At 38.3% G+C, this 19,395-nt stretch overlaps 1 protein-coding gene across 6 annotated transcripts in view; it reads left to right on the forward strand.

The window, feature by feature from the left end:
* Nucleotides 1–19,395, forward strand: part of TRPM3 (transient receptor potential cation channel subfamily M member 3) — a 592,300-nt gene that overhangs the window by 421,575 nt on the left and 151,330 nt on the right. For all 6 annotated transcript variants that reach the window (XM_037903066.2, XM_043547000.1, XM_043546999.1 and 3 more), the window contains exons 4-6: nucleotides 2,538–2,751; nucleotides 6,397–6,521; nucleotides 18,547–18,718. In XM_037903066.2, coding sequence (XP_037758994.2) covers nucleotides 2,538–2,751; nucleotides 6,397–6,521; nucleotides 18,547–18,718 — 511 coding nt within the window. The remainder of the gene's footprint in view (nucleotides 1–2,537; nucleotides 2,752–6,396; nucleotides 6,522–18,546; nucleotides 18,719–19,395) is intronic.

Consider the following 19,395-nt stretch of genomic DNA (forward strand, 5'->3'; position numbering starts at 1 on the left):
CTACAAAATAGAGAGAGATAAATTATTAATATGATCAAAAATGGTTTTAAAAGCATTTATTCATAATTTAGTGGGTGCCTTGGAAGTGATGACAAAAGAATGATCCTATACACATTAAATTACATCTGAAGTGATTACAAAAGAATTATCCAAGGCACACCAAACTGAAAATGGCCCCCACAAGAGCTAAAAGGAATAAGATAATCACAAAATTGAAGTCTAGACATTTCTTCTCACGAAAAGAAAATCCAATATTTTAGCCCCTTGACCTTTTCTCAGGGGAGTTTCTAAGATTTAAATTTCCTTTGCATTGCTGGTTCTTGTAGTTGAGAAGACCCACTCAGATTTGTTTACTCACATTTCTTCATATGATAAAATTTCATTTTACATTAAGAATATAGTCCTTTTTCTCACCTAAACAAGAACAAATGGTCATTTGAAATTAGTGATAATTTTCAGATAAATAAAAGAAAGTATTTCTTCAGTATCTTGTAGTCAGCTTATGGAATTTGTTACTGCTGGAAGTTATAGAAGTGGCTGAATAAGGAGTTAATATTTTTACCAGTTGGTAGTTATACAAGCTAAACTGGGGTTAATGAAATCATGTGTTTTATGGAATAAACCGATTGCTACAAGGGTCAGAAGGAAACCTTCTCACCCCCAGTCACGCTTTTGCAAGACGGTTGATGTGCATCCTACGCAATTTTTGTCTTCATTTTAAACATTTGGTGTCTGTCATGAGTGGTGGCAGGATACAGGACTTGATCTGAGCAGGAGTGGCACATGGGATGGTCCTACAACCTCTGCTTGTAACAAATATATATGATCATCATCAGTTAAAATGCATATATTCATCGTGGGAGACTGAGCACATCGACTCTCATTGCCAACAAAACCGGAATATAATACTCAGACCAACAGAAAATCTTCCCTCTTTTAACTATTCAGAGGGTTCAGCCTTTTAAGATGTTGAGTACCCTCAATAATAGTTACAATATGTGGCTGCTAACCCCTGCCATGTAATAGTGGTATAACCTTTTGTAACCCCAACTTCTGTCTGTGACAGGGTGAAAGAAATAAAGATTAGTGTCTTACCAACATTCCTGTTGTCACAAGTCCATGATATCCTCAATTCTTAGTGAAGCCCAGAAGTTATGGGCTTCATGCGGGAATTACTGGGTGAAATTCTTAGTAAAATCTATTATCTTCAGCATTCAGCCAGTGCACTCAAATGCCTAGCAGAGTTTGCCTTTCAATTTCAGCAATCCAGCCATTGAAGCCATTACACACATACTTGATAGTACATTACATGCTCACCAGATATACACTACATATGGCCTTTTGCCTCCTAATAGTAAAAAGACTTAGCAGCTGTTGGGAGGATTATTATAACTGTAGAGTGAATCAATATTTTTTAACTCTGGTGCACTTTTCAGTTGGACCAAGTTCTTATTCGTTTGTTTTCTCATGATCATTTGTGCAAATGGGGCTCTGCTTGCAGGAATGTTGAGAAAGGCCATTCGTCATTGAATACCCATATTTGCATGCAACCACAGATATTAGCATTCATGCCAGAAATACTCCATCTGAAGTTTCACATCCACTCAGGAAGCAGAAACAGTACCATGAGACTTACTGTAGGTGACCAATCACAGACCACAAAAAAGGAATAGACATAGTAAAAATGAACAAAATGTTCATGAACTATGTTAGCATAATATGTTCGCTGAAATGTACTAATGTTCTAAAATCAGATATGCCTATTCTGAAGTCTGTGCTGTGGATCTGAAGGTTATGCTGATAAACCATGAGGGGTGGGGGAAAGAAATATTAGTGGAAGGTTCCAGAATAATTATATGTACTCTAGCTCAACCTGAAGTTATGGTCTTGATGCAGGAACCACTGGGTGAAATTCTATGGTTTGTCTTCTGCAAAAGTTTAGTGTAGATGAACCTAATGGTCCCTTCTGGCCTTAAAACATATTCTCAGTCAGGGGTAATAATTTATTCTTTATTAAATCCACACAAGTGAAGCAAGTTGAAAGGGGAACCTTAATTCAGCCATTTCCTAACTTCTGAGTGGTCGACTTTGCAACCTTAACCTTAAGTTAAATGCAGGCATGTCCACTATTACATATTTTGTAGATGTTTTTCAATACATTTGTCTAGAATAAAGAGAGTTCTAAATGGAGGTATGATACCAACTGTCCCTATGGCTTTGGGCAAATCACTTAACCTCTCTGCCTTAATTTACAGATGAGGAAATTAAGGGATAATGTTTATCTATTAGCTCCTGAGCGGTGTTGTGAGGATTGATTGATTAATTATTACAAAGAGCTTTGGAGAGAGTAAACTCTGTGAAATGGCTACCTATAATTGTCATGGTCTGTAGTTTCATAAATTGCTTTTTAAACCATCAAAGTTACAATTAATTAGTTTTTTGTTGCAAAAGTTGTATGTTTTTAAAATATTTTCTTGGTGTTACACATCATGAGTCATAACCAACCTTTTTCTTTATCAATGCCCTTAATTCTGCAGTATGTACGTGTGTCTTTTGACACAAAGCCTGATCTTCTTCTACACCTGATGACAAAAGAGTGGCAGCTTGAGCTCCCCAAGCTTCTCATCTCTGTGCATGGAGGCCTTCAGAATTTTGAACTTCAGCCAAAACTCAAGCAAGTCTTTGGGAAAGGTCTGATTAAAGCTGCCATGACAACTGGAGCATGGATATTCACTGGAGGAGTAAACACAGGTAACAAGCAACATTAAAATAAGAGCTTTGTGGCATCAGGGAGGCTTTCATCATTTTAACCATCATGATTTAGAATCAGTCCAGATTCTAAAGAGAGGCTGAGCCATTTTATAGTAACTTTTTCTTTTTATTATGCATTAGCAAGAAAATGCCAGAATAATATGTATTGAACAGCTCTCCAAGAATAAAAGGCTTATTAAAGCATGAAAGACAGATTGTGAAGTGCAAAAAATAAAACCTGCTGTGAGACAATCAGAAGTGTTTTGTCAGAGGGGACTTCATGAGACTAACACCAATGGGCCCAGGTACCATTTATGGAATGGAGTGATCTGCAGCTAGCAGCCTGAAAGGGTAGCTAGTTCGTAGGTATTACAAACCAGAAACTTTCCACTTCATTAAAGGGAAATATTTTCATCCAAAAAAAGAGGCAACTTTTGTCTTTCACTTATAAGAACAAGTTAGATGTGACAGAGAAAAGATTTTTTCTATTTTATGTGCCTGAAAAAATAAAAGCCTTTAATCTGAATAAAAGTCATTTTTTCCTCCTCTCTGTGGATTAGGAGTCTGATTCTCCCCCCCCCCCCCCCGCCAGGTTTTTTTTCCCAATTGTCCTTGCAGAAACAGAGGTAACATATTTCAATGTGTATGCAAAGTTGAACACATCCAAATTTTAGAACCCTGACATAGAAGTTATTTTCTACCTGTCCACATGAGTTTTATTGTCATGGAGAGACTGAAATGATGGGGAGGCAGGAAGGAGGGGGGGTGGGGAAATGAGGCGAGGCAAAGCATTCTACATATGGGGAATGATAATATGTAAAGTTAAAGTATGCACACGTGAATTGTTGTGGCACATTATCTCTACCTGAGTCAGCACAGCTACATTACATCAATATTTCAGCATTATTTAATCCTTTCAGTGCCTATGGAGAGTAGCATATTCGTTCTACCATATTGATAATACAGGCCTGTTACAAAGCTCATTGAAGTAAATGGGAACCTTTGCAATAATTTAAGTGGGATTTGGATTAGGCATCACATATTTTGAAGCTCAGTTCAGAACATGCCTAATGAGATTGTTTGTTTGTTTCTGTTTTTTTAATATATATTGAATTAAAGATGACTACAGTAATTGTTAGCCCAGTTTCCTTTGTTTCTTAGCTGTCTGGGAAGTTTGTCATCTTCTCAGCTTTCCCATACCTACAACAGAAACAGGAGCAGGTGGAATCTCTTGGTATTTTTTTAAACATCCCCAATGCCTCAGATGGAGGAGGAAGGAAACTAGAACAAGGGTTGGCCTGTAAATTGGGGTGGTGATAATTTTGTTAGATGTTCAGATCGTGCGGCATTGAGTGTGGCAGATATAGATAGAAAATCCTAATTAAAAATGCATCCATCTGTGGACCTTTTAACCATACTGCAATAGGCTCGCCAACTCAGCATTTCAAACCAAGCTGCAAAGATGTCTTCAGAGGACTGAATATGAAGTTGTGCTTTGTAGAATAAGACTGGAGTTAAGAGAAAAAGCTCTATGTCCATTATAGCAGTTTTCAAAGTGTCATAATTGTAGCTGACAAAAAAAAATCCCAAATTGATATGAACAGGTATTTTTTTCTGTGCCAAAAAATTATTCATAGTCAAATAAGACTGTTAGAACAACCACTGTTGTGTACGATCCTAAAATCAATCCTGAATAGTTCAATTACTTCTATTTACAACATAAAGTATACAGAGTAAAGCAAAAGAGAGCTCTGGGGTCAGATTTTTAAACAAGTTGGGTACACAGTTGTGAACCTAATCTCTTCTTGCAGTTACCATAGTTGCATGCACAACTCAAAAATTCTGCACATAAACCGCTCATTTGCACATACAACTATAAAATTTGTTTTGCATAATTGTGATAACTGTGCACTTAAATTGGGTGTCCAATTGTACATGTAAATTTGGTACCTAATTTGTTTGTAAATCTCACCCGTTGTTTTGGATAAAAATTCTTTCCAACATTTCCTTTCTGAAGAATATTAATAATATGACTATTATGACTATTAACCTGAAGTGTGTATATACATTAGCTGCTGTAACTCACAATGTACCCATAATATGGCAGTATACACGTATCATATTACATGGAATGGCAACTAATGTAATAGTTAGTTAGACAGGGAGCTAGCTGTATGTTGTTAAAAGGCGTAATAGAAAACCCCCTAAAATGTTGCCCTCTGAGTATTCATATTCATGACATAACATAAATAGCGTATGCCTGACTCACCCCATATCTTCTTATAAACAAATTGCTTCAATATCCATCTGGAATCAGAAGCTGTATTCCCTAGAAAGCAATAGCTTTCGTAGACAGAGAAGACCTGCTGTGTATCATCAGGATGTGGGATCACGGATTCATTTGGCTGAGATGAGTGCATTTTGCCCTCATCTGCCAAACGATGTGGTGGCAGCCAGGAAGATTAGAAGATTAGATGTCAGATTTTTTTTCACTGTTGATTTTAAATGGGTATAAGAGGGCAGTAGCTATGGGGAAACTTGTGGTTATTGTCTGACTGTTGTAATCTGTCAATGTCACTTTAGGATTCATGGAACCAGAGCAGGGAAACAGTAAAGAAAACTGGTTTAAAAAAAAAATCAATCTAAGAATGTAATTTGGAACCAATTATCCCCTCAGTGAGCACGAGTAGATTTTAAATGCATTTTATGCAAAGCTGTCAGCAAAGAAGAGCAAGTGACATTAAATTCCACGTGCTGTTGTGCTACTGTTAGCTGCAGTCAGGTGATGAAAGTAGTTCTTGATACAAGCTGTGTCAAAACTGTTAGGAAAGTGAGCTTGGAAAGCGGAAAAGAAAGCCTGAGTCCAAAAGCAACTGTCCAGCCTGGCACATTAACCTGTACATGTGCACTGTACAGGAGTTAGCATAGGAATGTAATTAAAGTAGCCAGAAGTTGCTTTAGACAGTGCAAGCAGTAATCAGAGTATGGCAAGCCATGAGACAGTCATTTTGTGTGCACCGGTCTCTACTTTCTTGCACTTCCTGCTGGCTTTTCCCTGGTGACTGGGTTTGTGGTTTGATGCGATGGTGCCACTGCTGTCTACAGCTGTGTGTAATGATGCTTTCACAACATTTCCATCACTATTTCAACCACCTTACTTGTGGGTTACATGCCTGAGAGGTTTCCAAATTTGAGGGGACAATCATGCATGCTACACATTTTCCCCCCTTTTCTGTGCATTTCTGCGTACTTGGAGAGGATTGAAGATATACACACTACACATATTAGAGTGTGTATGTATCTGGATACAGATGAGAAAAAGCAAATTTATGATTATCAACGTCTTCATTTTCATTGTTAGAGTTGTGGAATTTGTTGTTTACATTAATTTATTCAATAAGGTTGTATGTAAAATACACTGAACTAGTAAGGCACTGTATATATCAATCTAAATCATTTTATTATGGCCCCAGTTCTGCAAAACACTTAAGGAAATACTTAACTTTAAGCGCATGCTTAAGCACTGTGCTGAATAGGGATGTGATTAGGAAAGCATATACTTAAGTGGTTGGCTGATTCCAGACCAACGTGACCAAAAATACTGTGCTTTGAATTTTTGATTATGAGCCTGTTTCTTTTTTTCAGGAGTCATTCGGCATGTTGGAGATGCATTAAAGGATCATGCCTCAAAATCCCGAGGGAAGATCTGTACCATTGGTATAGCCCCCTGGGGAATTGTAGAAAACCAAGAGGACCTGATTGGCAAAGATGTAAGTGTTAGGGGATCTGTGTCATCTACAACATACCTGTATATTCTGGGTTATTTTTTCCTTTACTTTTTCTCAGTGCTTCTCAGATAGAAGTGGTATTTGTAGTCAAGCTGCTTGGTAAAAGGCAAATACTCAGGCATTTTCATGTTCTTAAATTTATATTTTGTGGGAGCATAGCAAGATTAGAACAGGAAATCCATCCTGTAGATTATGTAAGGCTCATGAAATAAGGCATTCCAGTTTTTTCTAATATATTTTGTATGCTTTCTTCTTTTTTAAAATAAATGACAAGGAATTTCCATTGAAAATCTACGTTAAAAGCTTGTTAAAGTTTCACAGTAAATCACTAAATGTCAGAGAATGCCAAAGCTAAGGTTTTATGCACAACTTGAACTCTGCCCTCTTTTTCAAATGTACTATGTTGCGGTCTTGAATTCTATAATTACATACTGTTTCCCAATTAATATATAATTATTCCACAACCTTGGAAGGCTCATATTATATGAATTCTTCATTCATGAGCCAGGACTCCACAGAAACCCTGCCCCACATATCTTCTAAGGGGTGCGGGTAACATTTACCATGCATCTTTCTTCATGTCATCCTCTTTACGGCTAGATCTCTCTCTATCCCTCCCACCTCAGGATCTCCCTCTCTCATTGTAAATAATATAATAACTTTATGATCTGCCTGCTTTCTTGACTTTGCCTCGTTTGAAATTTTCCTACCCCTTTTCCTGAGAATTTTGAATGAGAACTTGTGATTGACATTTTGGGTAGATGCTGGAAATCCCAGTCTATATTCTACTAGAATTGGTTTATATATTTATAACAAAGGTAATACAGAATACAGTTGTTTTATCTGAATTACTTTAAATCTGTGTCCTCCCACCTGGATTTATTCATTTGCACTCAGTATAGAATGGGGAAAGGCATTCACTTATCAGTTAAATTGAAAGGAATTACAATAAGAGTAAAAAGGAGTGGATCCAACTGGAATTTATCGTAATTCACTAAACAACATGTAACCACAAGAGGGGGAGAGAATTGTGGGGTACAACTTTGTACTGTCTATACAGTCTCTGGCCTTTACATGATACAATACTAAGGCTCAATCTGCCAAGATATTGAGGGTGCTCAGAACCTGGATGGAGATGGTCACCAAGGAGAGGGCTCTGTGGAAATAATTTAGAATCCTATTGTGACATAATTGGGGATTCACTTAAAAACTAAGCCAAAAACCATAACAACCACAGGAATAAAATATTCCTGGTGATTTTAAGTGCAAGGCTGACATAAATGCTGGACTTCAAACAGTCTTGACTTAAATTGTGTGAAATGAATGGCAGAGTATTGCTTTGGAATTTAGGGATGAGCCAAGAGAGTAGTAATACTTCAAAAATCAAAAATCTCAAAATGTTTGAGAATTGTAGGCTGGCACAGTTATTCTAAGCTATTTGAAAAATTTTAAAAGGATACCATTGTCTGAATGACAAACAAGAGGGTTTTTTGCTGAACTCTGCCATCAGTTACAACCAAGCAACTCCATTGAAGTCAGTAGGGTTGAGACAAGATAGGTGAGGTAATATCTTTTATCGGACCAATTTCTGTTGGCATGTGCAAGCTTTCGAGCCTCACAGAGCTAAAATATTTATGACCTTTGAAGTGTATGTATAACAGACAAATTGTAACTGAACCCTTCTGTCTCCAAACTTTGATAGTTTAGAGAAAATGGAAACTGGATTGACCAATGAGAGAGTGCAAAATTAGATCACTTCTGTTTCTACCCATCCCTAAAGTATAATATTATCTGTATTGAAAGGTTCCTAGAAGTTCTTGCTCTTTACATTTTTCTGAGTGTCTCTCACATACACACACAAAATGTAGATTTAAGGAAACAAAGATTGAGGTAAGGAGAATGACCTATAATACATAAACCATTATCTGTATATTAAAAAAATATGGTGAATGCCATAAAACTTACTGAAAAGGCAAAATATCACGAAGAAAAAACAAGAGAAGAATAATATATACCTTGGTCCATGATTATGTAAAATAAATCCTAGTAAAGCAAGTAAAAAATGAAAAATGAGTATCACAAATATATACATAAAACAATCTCAGAACAAATCAACCAACAGTAAAAGACTTATTAAATTCCAGTATATATTGTGGCTCTGTGTATGTGCATTATGTCTAGTTAAATTAGTATCAAAACTGAAAAAATTGTCAAAACATCCCTTCATTGGCTGGAGCAGGAGATACTATCAGCAGCACTGGAGACAGAAAATTTGCTTCTGCATGTGATATTTACAAGGGTGAGAATCTCAATCTCTCTCTCTCTCACGCTGCATTTGACTTGCTCAGCAAGTGTTTTCAAAATTGTGTAACACGCCTGCCAACACTCCCAGCCATTGTTTGGGCTGGAGGTTTGTCATGATGGATTTATGGAGAGTCAGACTCATTACTGCAACTATGTCAGAAGTCTCATACTGTAAATTTTTTTTGAAATTTTACACATTAGCCTAGGCCCCTATGAATTCATTTGTCTTTTCTCCTTTTGATGCCTACTGTAGGCTCTGTCCCTTTCACCCTTAAATAAATTAATGTCATAGGAAGAGTCATTGTTTAAAAAAACTGTCACAAAAGCTATGAGCCACAAGCTAGTCAGCTAAAAAGCCCCATTGATTTCAATGGGAGTTTTGTGTGAGTTCAGACTTAAGTAACCTCTTGCTTTAGGGGGCAGACTCCACCTTTTGGTCTGCTCTCCAGCTTCCCCTGCTGTTTCTCCTGCTTTCTTAACAGGTTGCCAGGGTGGGCAGGATCAGGGTCTGAGATGACTTCCTTCCTCCTTTTCCCTGCCCACTCCTCACTAGCCTCCGCACACCCTACTCCTTTCCTCTACTCCAGTTAGAGACACAGCGGAAGCTGAGGCAGTAGCCCAGAGCAGGAAGTGCTAAACAGATGTCAGGGAAGGAAAGAGTCCCAGTAGCAATAGGAGTGCAGCCTGAGTGTGACATTCTAGGAGAATGAAGAGGACTCATGAGGGGGATGGAGAGAACTGGCGGGAAATGTTTTGGAAAGTTCAGTGTAGGTTTGGAAAGTTTTACACTAGATCAGCCATTTTTAATTGTCTGAATGTTAAAAGGTGTTCTTCATTGAATATACGGTTTTAAACACACAAGTAATTAAAATGAATTTTATTAAAGTACAAATGTGGTATATATGTAATACTGAAGGAGGAATACGTGCTTTGCCTTGTGCAAAGAAATATGATTTGGAAATAATAAAGCTCTGGGTGTTTAAAAGAACATTCTGAACTTTCACAGCACATCAATTGCCTTAACTTCAGGGACTCACTGTATGGGATGGTGCACAGATTCTTCGCACTGGAGGGAGGGAGAGGAGCTCTTCTTACTTCTTATAAACCATATGTATGTAGACAAAACCCCACATATTCTGCAGCGCTGGACCTAATTCAGCTGTTAGGTTTCCAGATTCTTTGACACAGTTGTGCACCAGACTAAAAATTCTCTGGCAGTTTCATTTAAATGAAAAGAAGTTTTTAATTAATTAAATATTAAAATGAACAGTACAGTGGCACCCATGTTCTGTTAATATTAAATCCCACTTATCATACACTGCCCCTGTATTTTCAGTTTTTGGTATGTATCAGAATTTTGTCTTAAAGCATAACTCAATCATTGAGATTGTCAGAGGGGAGGCTGGAGCTTTTGCCAGTGGGCAGGAGGAAGCTGGTGCTTTGTTCTCCTGTGAAGCTTTTGGAGGCAGTTTGGGATTGCAGGATAAGCACATAAAATGAATGTTTCTGCTAAAATGGGCAGTAGTTAAATAATTAAATAGTGTTGACATTTAAATTACATGTCCTGAGGTTTCAGACTTAACAACCTTCTGAGATGAAAGTACCTGTTCTCACCCCCAAAACCATTTTTCAGCCTGTCAGCAGACTCTGTAAGGCAACAAAGCCTCAGTTTACACTTGAAAACATGAAGTTAGGGCTAGAAACACATTTTTAAAAATGAAAGCTGATATTCTGGAGCACAATTCTGTGGCAAGTTCTGCAGTCATGATATACACAGCTCTGTATACTCTCAGGAATAATGTTGGGCTACCAGGCAACCTATCAACTTGTGTGAGGCTAGTGACACTCTTGTTCAATATGTAATGGTGGATTCTCCTTTGGTGTGATTCTTGGTATTATTATTATTATTTATTAATTCAGGTGTAATTCCTATTGATTTCAATGGGAGTTCTGGGTGATTAAGGAATGAATAATGACTTAAGGATTTTCCCCTTTGGCCTTGGAAGTCCATTAAAATACACATTTTAGACCAAGGAAAGTTAGTATTAAATTTGTGTATTTTAATTCAAAATTTTTATTGTATAGCTCTGGGCTTACCTATACAGGGATACTCAGGAAAATTATATGATTAACTAAAGGTCTGGATTTAAAGTGCATCAATTGAACCGCCTTAAGCCTCTGTGTGGACACTCTTATTCAGAAGTAAAGTGGCCTTCATTTGAATTAGCTTAATTTACTGTTACTGAATAAGTGTCAACACAGGGATTTAATGTGGTTTAAACAGCGTTAACAATTAATTTGGATTTAAATTTCCCAAATATCCCTGTCTAGACAACCCCTGAATAAACTGATATCTCCAACATCCTATGGTGTGGCAAAAGGAGAGTAGAAAGAGTATCAGGAGTACGTGGACTGGAATATTTTGTGGAAATTTTAAGTTCACAAAACTTAAACTCTTTGAAGCAATTAAACTCAGAGTTCAAGTTGAGCTCTGGTCCTGTTGTGCTAAATCACTGAAGTCTGGTTTAGGTTTGTAATCACATACTGTTCCATGACTGCACTGAAACACTGCTAGATGTAGGCACAGCAGGGAGGAAGAGTTCCAGCGTTCTCTCTGCATTTTCTTGCTTGTATTGGTTTTATCCAGAACCTTAATATAGTCTTTTTCTAGAAGTTTTTTTTCACCCCCATATTTAATTAATCTCTGATTTGCACTCAGCAACTGTTCTGTGGTCAGAAAAGAAGCACAGCAAAAATTCTAGAGAACGCAGAGCAATTATTATTTTAGACAAGGGATGTTACCCAGTAAAGAGGAGACAATAGTGGTTGGATTTATTATTTAGTACTAACACCAGAATAGGCAAGTCCACAGTATAAACCTTAACTGAATCTAGGGCCATTCACACATGTAAGAATCATCACATGAAATAAGAAATATAACCACAAAGCTACAGTTCAAAATTCTTCACGAACAACTATAAGAATTTTTTTCTTACCAAGTATTTTATGTTCACAAACTAACGATGTTCTGAATTCTGAAACCCCAGGTGCTGAAAGCAGGATGGCTGCAGCTTGCAAGCATTTTCAGTAGCATATGCTCTGCATGGGCCTGACAGTGCCAGAAATCTACTGTTTTATATTGTTCATGGCATTTAAAACAGACAGTGGCTGAACAATACTAAAGGCTCTAAACAGATGACTGCACTGTACTTGAAGTTGAATTGCACCATAAATATTCTGTGTGATGATGCTAGAGATGAGCCGAAACTGGAACCTTTTATCCAGCCCGTAAATTTAGGTAGGTTGGATTAAATGGAAAATGAATCCAAACCATTCCTAGTTTTCATTTTACAAAAATAAATCCTGGCTCATATCTAGCTAATATCCCTGGGTTTAAGGGTTTTTAAAGACTACAATGTCACGTGAACTATTATTTTTATTTGGGTCGCTTCAGTGATGGATTCTGCTACCTCACTTCCAGTGATTCCTTGAGAACTAGTTGGGAATCCTGCCTATGTGTGCAAGGGGAGGGAAGAGGTACCTTGCGGCTCCTTCTTGAACTGCCAGCATACTCATGCATCTCAGGGTTATACGCGGAGCCATTGGGTCAAATTCTAATCTCAGCTATGTGTGTGCAACTTCAGTGGGAGTTGCATTGGATCTCTGAGGAAGACAATGGCGCGTTCGAGTTCGTAATCCACAATCAGAATTTCTATCTTCACTTGTACTTTGTGGACTATTTTCTTAATTCAAGGAGAATCATATGTTTGATAAGATTAGGAGACAGACCAAATTGCCTCTAATTTTTAATGTATTTATTTGTTTTTATTTTTATTTATTTGTAAGCTAATGCAGCTTTAACATTCAGGAAGAGTAAATATGATTTTACAGTTTGTATACTAGGAACCAAAGTCAGAACATAAAAAGAGAAGAAAAATCTCATCTGTTTGCAAATTACAAACCATGTTTTTTTCCCTTTCTCTGCCTTTCTGTCTCTATTTAGAAATCAAGAATATACACTTTTAAAGTAAATTATTGCAGCAGTTTTCTTAACAAGAGAAAAAGGAAATAGACATTGATCAGCACGTCATTCAGAATATATTACTTTGCAATACTGTATAGTATCCATTGCCATCAAATTGTCACCTATTATCCTTTTGTTTAAGATTTTCTGGTATATTTTGTTAATATAAAAGTAAATGTCCACCAGGAATTTGTTGCACCTAAGCTTGAACTTCAGTCATTGGAAAATAGATGAAAATAAGCATAGTTAAAGTCACTGAGACCTTGTTCAATATATTGGGTGAGATTTTCATCCCCACTTTGGCTCTCCTACCAAGGATAAAGGGCTGGAGCAATGTAAAGGGGGCTTTAAATTCCCGCTTTTAGCCAAGGGGAATTCCCCTAGTGCAAGACCTGAGGGAGGCTGCCTTTAGAGGACCCCCTAACAAGCGCTGGCCTGACAGGCATGAGCATGAGGTAGGAGGGGCATATTAGCAGTGAGGTTACAGCAATGTAGCACTGCAGAGATTTGGGGCACTAACACACCCAGGGCTATCTAAATTACACCAGGAACTACTCCAGCCCCCAGAGTAGCCCAGGATCAGGAGAGCGGAAAGGTGGCTTAAAGCTACCTTTGCATGCCTCCCACCCCATGCTTCACTTAGAGCTGTGCCACTAATTGTAAACTATTGAATCTCACTCGCATCTTGGAATGCAACAAGTTTGGGCTAGGTGATATACCCTCCCCTGGTATGTGTAGATACATAATGTGCAGTGTTGTTGTAGCCATGTCGGTTCCAGAATATTAGAGAGACAAAGTGGATGAGGGAATATCTTTTATTGGACCAACTTCTGTTTGTGAGAGAGACAAGCTTTCAAGCTACACATCATTTTCCCGTGGGAGTTCATTCAAGACAAAAACACTGTATGACCTGTGGGTGAACACTTTTCACAAAGCGATCACTCTATATCTGACCTATCAGTCCTCATTCTCAAAGGAAACCTGCACAACACTTTCAGAAGATGAGCCTGGGAGTTTAAATTCATAGCTTTGCTAGACACTAAAAGTCATGGTCTTAATAAAGACACTGGATGTATAACTCGTTACTACAATCTGTAACCCACTACCCCCACTTTTTGTCCTATGACTACAGAGGTGTTAATGGGACACTTCACCTGGAATGGTCCCTTAGAATGTGTGCTAACTACTTATGCTAAACTATCTGTTTGATCTTGTATTTAGCTGTGACACCCTCAATACCTTTTCCCCACCTAAAGAAGAGCTCTGTGTAACTCAGTGGTTCTCAAACTTTTGTACTGGTGACCCGTTTCATATAGCAAGCCTCTGTGTGAGACCCCCCTTATACATTAAAAACACTTTTTTACATATTTAACACCATTATAAATGCTGGCGGCAAAGCGGGGTTTGGGGTAGAGGCTGACAGCTTGCGACCCCCCCATGTAATAACCTCATGACCCCGAGGGGTCCTAATCCCCCAGTTTGAGAACCTCTGGTGTAACTCAAAAAGTATGTCTCTCACCAAGAGAAGTTGGTCCAAAAACTCAACTTAACTCTGCCATAAAGACAAAGCCTATCAAAAGGTTTTATTTCATTTTCGTAATACTATCTTTTAACTTGCCCAGGAAACATGAAGGACTGGAAAGAACAAAAGAAATGGAAATCAGTAAGGATGATAAATTGAAACTTTGTGGTCTTGATGCAGAGCTGTGCTTCCCCAAGGAATACTCGCAGAGCATGGAGTTTTGCTGTCTTCATATAGAATTTTTCTTAACCTTCAAAGAGGATTGGAGTATCACTGTGTAGTCTCTGATCTTTATTGTAACAAGAAGTATCACAGATAGTGAACAGGTTTCAGTGGGGTAGCCGTGTTAGTCTGTATCAGCAAAAACAACAAGGAGTCCTTGTGGCACCTTAGAGACAAACAAATTTATTTGGGCATAAGCTTTCATGGGCTATAATCCACTTCATCAGATGCATGGAATGAAAAATACAGTAGGCAGGTACAAATATACAGCATATGAAAAGATGGGAGTTGCCTTACCAAGTGGGGGGGTCAGTGCTAATGAGGCCAATTCAATCAGGGTGGATGTGGCCCATTCCCAACAGTTGACAAGAAGGGGTGAGTATCAACAGAGGGAAAATTACTTTTTGTAGTGACCCAGCCACTCCCAGTCTTTATTCAGGCCTAATTTGATGGTGTCAAATTAATTTCAGTTCTGCGGTTTCTCGTTGAAGTCTGTTTTTGAAGGTTTTTTTTGTTGAAGAATGGCCATTTTTAAGTCTGTTATTGAGTTTCCAGGGAGACTGAAGTGCTCTCCTACTGGTTTTTTGAATGTTACAATTCTTGATGTCTGATTTGTGTCCATTTATTCTTTTGCATAGAGACTGTCTGGTTTGGCCAATGTACATGACAGAGGGGCATTGCTAGCACATGATGGCATATATCACATTGGTAGATGTGCAGGTGAATGAGCATGTGATGGTGTGGCTGATGTGGTTAGGTCCTATGATGGTGTCCCTTGAATAGATATGTGGACAGAGTTGGCAACGGGGTTTGTTGCAAGGATTGGTTCCTGGGTTAGTGTTTCTGTTGTGTGGTGTGTAGTTGCTGGTGAGTATTTGCTTCAGGTTTGGGGGCTGTCTGTAAGCGAGGACTGGCCTGTCTCCAAAGGTCTGTGAGAGTGAGGGATCATCCTCCAGGACAGGTTGTAGATCCTTGATGATGCGCTGGAGAGGTTTTAGTTGGGGGCTGAAGGTGATGGCTAGTGGTGTTCTGTTACTTTCTTTGTTGGGCTTGTCCTGTAGTAGGTGACTTCTGGGTAGCCTTCTGGCTGTCAATTTGTTTCTTCAGTTCCCCAGGTGGGTATTGTAGTTTTCAGAATGCTTGATAGAGATCCTGTAGGTGTTTGTCTCTGTCTGAGGGATTGGAGCAAATGCGGTTGTATCTTAGGGCTCGGCAGTAGACAGTGGATCGTGTGATGTGGTCTGGATGAAAGCTGGAGGCATGTAGGTAAGTATAGCCAACAGTAGGTTTCCGGTATAGGGTGGTGTTTATGTGACCATTGCTTATTTGCACTGTAGTGTCCAGGAAGTGGATCTCTTGTGTGGACTGGTCCAGGCTGAGGTTGATGGTGGGGTGGAAATTGTTGAAATCCCCGTGGAATTCCTCAAGGGCCTCCTTCCCATGGAGCGAGATGATGAAGATGTTATCAATGTAGCACAAGTAGAGTAGGGGCGCTAGGGGACGAGAGCTGAGGAAGTGTTCTAAGTCAGCCATAAAAATGTTGGCATACTGTGGGGCCATGCGAGTACCCATAGCAGTGCTGTTGACTTGAAGGTATAAAATCGTTCCCAAATCTGAAATAGCTGTGGGTGAGGACAAAGTCACAAAGCTCAGCCACCAGGTCTGCCATGATATTATCGGGGATACTGTTCCTGACGGCTTGTAGTCCATCTTTGTGTGGAATGTTGATGTAGAGAACTTCTACATCCACAGTGGCTAGGGTGGTGTTTTCTGGAACATCACCAATGGATTGTAGTTTCCTCAGGAAGTCAGTGGTGTCTCGACGATAGCTGGGAGTGCTGATAGCATAGGGCCTGAGGAGAAAGTCCACATAGCCAGATAGTGAACTAACTGCTCATGCTTTGTGCAATCTCACTGTAAGGGATCTCCTTATTTACTCTTTTCTTATTTTGATTAATATTATGATTCAAGTTCTTGTATATCCTGATCTTTTGGTTTAACAGCAGACATGAAACCAGAACATTTCCTTCTCATCTGCATCTAAGCAGCTTTACTGAATCTGTACAGTGCTATACCCAGACCACCTTTTGAACTGCAACTCATTATCCCTCTATGTCAGACCATTACTATCTGAAGATGCTTAATAGTTGCAGAAATCATTGCATCTTATTTTGAGGTGCAAAGTACAGGTCTGAGCAGCAAAATTTCATTTGCCAGTGGGCTGAATTTTTCCCCTCTTTATAATCATGCAGTAGGTAGGCAAACTTCTTGCCCATCTTCTCAGAATTACTGTACTTTCTTTGCCCTAATTTTCTGGTATATAGCTCATGAGATGCTGCTGCAAGACAGCAGATAATAGTAACCAAACTCTGTGAGGTTTCTTTGGTTTGCGGCAAAGGATGCATGGTCACTTTACTAATATAAGAAAAACTAGCTGATGAGTCTATTTTAACAAAGCATTAATATTTATTAACATTTACTCCTCTGTGGAATAAATGCTATATGACTGAGGGGATAAAAAGGAAAAAATATATAAGAAACTACAGCCAAAATCAATCTCCTATTCCAGTACAGGAAGGAACTGCACGACATTGGCAAGCCACCCTCCTGGTCTTTTCTCTCTCCCTGGCAAATGCCTAACTGAATACTGCTCTGTGTGATACTTTATAACAATTACAGAGGTCTGCAGGCTTTCATTTGTCTTCAGAGGACTAACAAAAGTACTGTAAGCACTGACATTTTAAGAACATAAAAAGAGCCCTTTGGCCAGGGAATTTCAATCAAGTACTATTCTTTATAAACCTCTACTTTTCCATCATAAATCTTTTTCAATAACAAGAGAAAGGGGGACTTCATATTCTTTCTTAACACTTGTCTACATGGAGAAGCTATTGCAAAATAAACTAGGGTGTGAATTTAAAATACAGTAGCTATTCTGCACTAGGTCCCCATGTGGACAGTTCTTCTACACTGAGTGCCTTTTTGTGGATTAGCTTAATCCACTTCCAAAATGGAAATTTAACTGCAAAAAGGCACTCTTTGTGAGGAATAAGCATGCCCACTTCAGAAGCTAGTGTGGAGTAACTATTGCCTGGCTATTTCCCCAGGTAGACAAGCCCTTCGTTAATAGCTGACTTTTGCTGCCCATAGGTGTCCTAGATGCAGCACAGAAAACACACTGAAGACAAGCCCTCATCCGAAGAGCTCACCAGCTATTGTTATCCACCATGTCTTACACTATTATTTGATTGTCCCTCCTACTGCGCTGTATCATGTCACATTAATACAGCAATAAGTCATCCCGGACAGCATTATCTTTTAAAATGATAAATAATCTACCATCAAAGTTGTATGTTATCCATTAAATTGAATTTTTTCCAAATATTTTCCTTTTTCTATACAGCTGAGTAATTGTACACATGTTTAAAGTACAGCACTAGTGGAATAACCATGTTACTAGTGGTATAATTTGCAAGATTGTATATATTAAGTATTTAGTATTATCTTTAAGTATTATCTTTGCTGATTGACCTGGGATGACATAGATTACAAATATTATTCTTCTGAGTGTGAAATTCACCAATGTGCAGAGGCTCTAAAATTCTTTAAGGTGACTGAAAAGTAACTGTATTCAGACTACCAGTCCCATTGAAAGAGAATATCCTAGAGTTCTTTTTAACAGTGGTAGCCTTAGTAAGTCAATATTTACCAAAAGATACCACACCGTTATAAGTGCCACGTTATTTCCTATGTGATGTATACATGGAAACTGCAATATCTCAAATACCATTAAGTAGTAACTATTGGCAAACAATTACTTTTTAATTGTGACCTATCTACAACTCAGCATAAATATTTTGTACCTCATGATTTACTTTAATCAGAGGGTGTTTGCTGTCTTGTCATATTGAGCACTTTCTGTCTCTATAATGCAGGTGGTCCGACCATACCAGACAATGTCCAATCCTATGAGTAAACTGACAGTACTCAATAGTATGCACTCCCATTTTATTCTGGCTGACAATGGGACTACCGGCAAATATGGGGCAGAAGTGAAACTTCGTAGACAGCTGGAAAAGCACATCTCACTTCAGAAGATAAACACAAGTGAGTAACATCTTTTCTCTATTATTGTATAAATTACAATTATAGGAAGGACACTGAGAATCTAAGTAGTTCATCTACAAAGGGCATGGGATTTTTTAGTAACATAGTAAACATGAGTTACTGTATGTTAAAGTAAACAAAAATCACATTTTAGGTGCACAAATGTACAAGTAGTCAAATAACATAGGTTGAATTAGTTTCTGGAAGTTTATGACCATAGTGGCCAAAGGTATTAGGGTTCATTCTATGGCAAAGTTAGAATGAATCCAAAAATTTTCTGCCATGGTACTTATATTTCTATATCCTTTAGACAACAATGCAGTTCTTCCAAAGACAAAATCAAAACTAGGAAAATGTTCCATTTAGCAAGCAGGGAAGAAAACCAGTTGAACAGCAATTGAATCCACAGCTTCTTTGCTGAGAACTTTCAACAAAGGTGCATTTTAGAGCCAACTGTGGTGGCAGCTTTTATGATATGGATACCTGAAATTGGAATGACACCACAAAACTCCTTTAACCAAACAGCCATTACATTGTAATAGAGTGTGTTGAAAATTTTTTGAGGCATCGTATTTTCATTAAAAAATGGCCCATTTGTCAAAACTGAAACTGTTTGCAAAACAGAATTGGGTTCAACAAATTTCGCAACTCAAAGAAATGCCAAGAAAAAATTTCAA

Source organism: Chelonia mydas, chromosome 5 (assembly GCF_015237465.2).
Source record: "Chelonia mydas isolate rCheMyd1 chromosome 5, rCheMyd1.pri.v2, whole genome shotgun sequence".
In the NCBI taxonomy this organism is placed as follows: domain Eukaryota; kingdom Metazoa; phylum Chordata; order Testudines; family Cheloniidae; genus Chelonia; species Chelonia mydas.